Source organism: Saccostrea cucullata, unplaced genomic scaffold (genome assembly GCF_032062105.1).
Source record: "Saccostrea cucullata isolate Sc308-1 unplaced genomic scaffold, CSIRO_AGI_Scuc_v1 ctg2696, whole genome shotgun sequence".
NCBI lineage: Eukaryota > Metazoa > Mollusca > Bivalvia > Ostreida > Ostreidae > Saccostrea > Saccostrea cuccullata.
The window spans coordinates 159,534-164,052 of NW_026921491.1; the positions used below are offsets into that span (position 1 = coordinate 159,534).

At 56.4% G+C, this 4,519-nt stretch overlaps 1 protein-coding gene across 1 annotated transcript; it reads right to left on the reverse strand.

The window, feature by feature from the left end:
- LOC134260128 (collagen alpha-2(IV) chain-like) lies at positions 1–4,519 on the reverse strand. Its single transcript, XM_062742711.1, has 5 exons — positions 4,418–4,519; positions 1,007–4,130; positions 567–896; positions 275–523; positions 1–227 (listed from the first exon to the last, which is right to left on the reverse strand). The coding sequence occupies exons 1-5, from the start codon at positions 4,517–4,519 to the stop codon at positions 1–3; spliced, it is 4,032 nt and encodes a 1,343-aa protein (XP_062598695.1).

Here is a 4,519-nt window from a genome sequence, read left to right on the forward strand (position 1 = left end):
CTATACCAGGGCAAATAAGGGACAGCAGGACAGCTGGCAGGCTCTATACCAGGGACAGCGGGCTTCACAAGAGGGACATGGCTCTATACCAGGGGCAGGCTCTATACCAGGGACAGCGGGCTCTATACCAGGGAAGCAGGCTCTATCCAGGGACAGCGGACAGGCTCTATACCAGGGACAGGGCTCTATACCAGGGACAGCAGGCTCTATACCAGGGACAGCTGGCTCTATACCAGGGACACAGACAGCAGGCTCTATACCAGGGACAGCATACCAGGGACAGCGGGCTTCACACCAGGGACAGCGGCCTCTATACCAGGGACAGCGGGCTCCTCTTCAGGGACATCAGGCACCACAGCAGGAACAGCGGGCTCTATACCAGGAACAGCGGGCTCTATACCAGGGACAGCGGGCTCTATACCAGGTACATCGGGCTCTATACCAGGGACAGCGGGCTCTATACCAGGAACAGCGGGCTCTATACCAGGGACAGATTTTATTTCTAAACCAGGGACAGCAGGCTCTATAATTACCAGGGACAGCAAAAGGGACAGCAGGCTCTATACCAGGGACAGCTACCATGGACAGCGGGCTCATACCAGGGACAGTGGGCTCTATACCAGGGACAGCGGGCTTCAGGGACACAGGCTCTATACCAGGGACAGAGGCTTGAGCGGGCTCTATACCAGGGACAGCGGGCTCTATACCAGGGACAGCGGGCTCTATACCAGGGACAGCAGGATCTATACCAGAGACAGTGGGCTTCACAAGAGGGACAGCTGGCTCTATACCAGAGAAAGCGGGCTTCACAAGAAGGACAGCAGGCTCTATACCAGGGACAGCAGGCTCTATACCAGGGACAGCGACAGCAGGCTCTATACCAGGGACAGCAGGCTCTACCAGGGACAGCAGGGCTCTATACCAGGGACAGCGGGTTTAATACCAGGGACAGACAGCTGGCTCTATACCAGGGACAGCTGGCTCTATACCAGGGACAGCTGGCTACCAGGGACAGCAGGCTCTATACCAGGGACAGCAGGCTCTATACCAGTGACAGCAGGCTCTATACCAGGGACAGCAGGCTCTATACCAGGGACAGCAGGCTCTATACTATGGACGGCAGGCCCTATACCAGAGACAGCGGGCTTCACTAGAAGGACAGCAGTCTCTATACCAGGGACAGCAGGCTCTATACCAGGGACAGCAGGCTCTATACCAGGGACAGTGGGACAGCGGGCTTCACTGGGCTCTATACCAGGGACAGCAGTCTCTATACCAGGGACAGCAGTCTCTATACCAGGGACAGCGGGCTCTATACCAGGGACAGCAGGCTCTATACCAGGGACAGCAGTCTCTATACCAGGGACAACGGGCTCCACTAGAAGGACAGCAGTCTCTATACCAGGGACAGCAGGCTCTATACCAGGGACAGCGGGCTCTATACCAGAGACAGCGGGCTTCACAAGAGGGACAGCAGGCTCTATACCAGGGACAGCGGGCTCTATACCAGGGACAGCAGGCTCTATACCAGGGACAGAAGTCTCTATACCAGGGACAGCAGCCTCTATACCAGGGACAGCGGGCTCTATACCAGGGACAGCAGGCTCTATACCAGAGACAGAGGGCTTCACAAGAGGGACAGCGGGCTTAATACCAGGGACAGCAGGCTCTATACCAGGGACAGCGGGCTCTATACCAGGGACAGCAGGCTCTATACCAGAGACAGCGGGCTTCACAAGAGGGACAGCAGGCTCTATACCAGGGACAGCAGGCTCTATACCAGAGACAGCAGGCTCTATACCAGAGACAGCGGGCTTCACAAGAGGGACAGCAGGCTCTATACCAGGGACAGTGGGCTCTATACCAGGGACAGTGGGCTCTATACCAGGGACAGCAGGCTCTATACCAGGGACAGCAGGCTCTATACCAGGGACAGCAGGCTCTATACCAGGGACAGCTGGCTCTATACCAGGGACAGCGGGCTCTATACCATGGACAGCAGGCTCTATACCAAGGACAGCAGGCTGTATACCAGGGACAGCGGGCTTCACAAGAGGGACAGCTGGCTCTATACCAGGGACAGCAGGCTCTATACCAGGGACAGCAGGCTCTATACCAGGGACAGCGGGCTCTATACCAGGGACAGCTGGCTCTATACCAGGGACAGCTGGCTCTATACCAGGGACAGCGGGCTCTATACCAGGGACAGCAGGCTCTATACCAGAGACAGAGGGCTTCACAAGAGGGACAGCGGGCTTAATACCAGGGACAGCAGGATCTATACTAGGGACAGCAGGCCCTATACCAGGGACAGAAGGCTTTATACCAGGGACAGCAGGCTCTATACCAGGGACAGCAGGTTCTATACCAGGGACAGCTGGCTTTATACCAGGGACAGCGGGCTTCACAAGAGGGACAGCGGGCTCTATACCAGGGACAGCGGGCTCTAAACCAGGGACAGCTGGCTCTATACCAGGGACAGCGAGATTCACAAGAGGGACAGCTGGCTCTATACCAGGGACAGCAGGCTCTATACCAGGGACAGCGGGCTCTATACCAGGGACAGCGGGCTCTATACCAGGGACAGCGGGCTCTATACCAGGGACAGCGGGCTCTATACCAGGGACAGCGGGCTCTATACCAGGGACAGCAGGCTCTATACCAGGGACAGCGGGCTTCACAAGAGGGACAGATGGCTCTATACCAGGGACAGCAGGCTCTATACCAGAGAAAGCGGGCTTCACAAGAAGGACAGCAGGCTCTATACCAGGGACAGCAGGCTCTATACCAGGGACAGCTGGCTCTATACCAGGGACAGCAGGCTCTATACCAGGGACAGCAGGCTCTATACCAGGGACAGCAGGCTCTATACCAGGGACAGCGGGCTCTATGCCAGAGACAGAGGGCTTCACAAGATGGACAGCGGGCTTAATACCAGGGACAGCAGGCTCTATACTAGGGACAGCTGGCTCTATACCAGGGACAGTTGGCTCTATACCAGGGACAGCGGGCTCTATACCAGGAACAGCGGGCTTCACAAGATGGACAGCTGGCTCTATACCAGGGACAGCGGGCTCTATACCAGGGACAGCAGGCTCTATACCAGAGACAGCGGGCTTCACAAGAGTGACAGCTGGCTCTATACCAGGGACAGCAGGCTCTATACCAGAGACAGCGGGCTTCACAAGAAGGACAGCTGGCTCTATACCAGGGACAGCAGGCTCTATACCAGGGACAGCTGGCTCTATACCAGGGACAGCGGGCTCTATACCAGGGACAGCTGGCTCTATACCAGGGACAGCGGGCTTCACAAGAGGGACAGCAGCCTCTATACCAGGGACAGCGGGCTCTATACCAGGGACAGCAGGCTCTATACCAGAGAAAGCGGGCTCTATACCAGGGACAGCAGGCTCTATACCAGGGACAGCGGGCTTCACAAGAAGGACAGCAGGCTCTATACCAGGGACAGCAGGCTCTATACCAGGGACAGCTGGCTCTATACCAGGGACAGCAGGCTCTATACCAGGGACAGCTGGCTCTATACCAGGGACAGCTGGCTCTATACCAGGGACAGCAGGCTCTATACCAGGGACAGCAGGCTCTATACCAGGGACAGCGGGCTCTATACCAGGGACAGCAGGCTCTATACCAGGGACAGCGGGCAGGGGCTCTATACCAGGGACAGCTGGCTCTATACCAGGGACAGCGGGCTCTATACCAGGGACAGCAGGCTCTATACCAGGGACAGCAGGCTCTATACCAGGGACAGCAGGCTCTATACCAGGGACAGCGGGCTCTATACCAGGGACAGCAGGCTCTATACCAGGGACAGCAGGCTCTATACCAGGGACAGCGGGCTTCACAAGAGTGACAGCTGGCTCTATACCAGGGACAGCGGGCTTCACAAGAAGGACAGCAGGCTCTATACCAGGGACAGCTGGCTCTATACCAGGGACAGCGGGCTCTATACCAGGGACAGCAGGCTGTATACCAGGGACAGCGGGCTTCACAAGAGGGACAGCGGGCTTAATACCATGGACCATGGGCTCCTCTTCAGGGACATCAGGCACTACAGAAGGGACAGTGGGCTCATCCTGGACAACGGGCTCTTCTTCAGGGACAGTAGACTCCTGACAAATTGTATAATAAGTGAAATCGTACCTACTTCAGTCAGCTTTTGATATTTATCAACTGATTAAACAGCTGTGAGCTGTGGACTCCCCTGGCAGATTATACCCGGTACTGCCAACCTACATATTCTGCTACCAGCTGAAATTCCTCCTGTCCTTGAAGTCCTTATTCATGAGGACTGGAACATTCCTCTTGGGAGGTCTGTGTCCAGTTCAAACAGACTGGACTTCCTGGAGAACCACCGCTGGGGGCGGTGAAGGAAACTCTGAAAACCTGGTATTTGTACCTTTACTTTCCAGCTGGAACACCTCAGGTTCCCCAAGTCTTTCTTCTGCAGTAGTGGTAGGCTGCTGGACAGAGTTCTGATGCCATGACAAGGAGGGCTCAT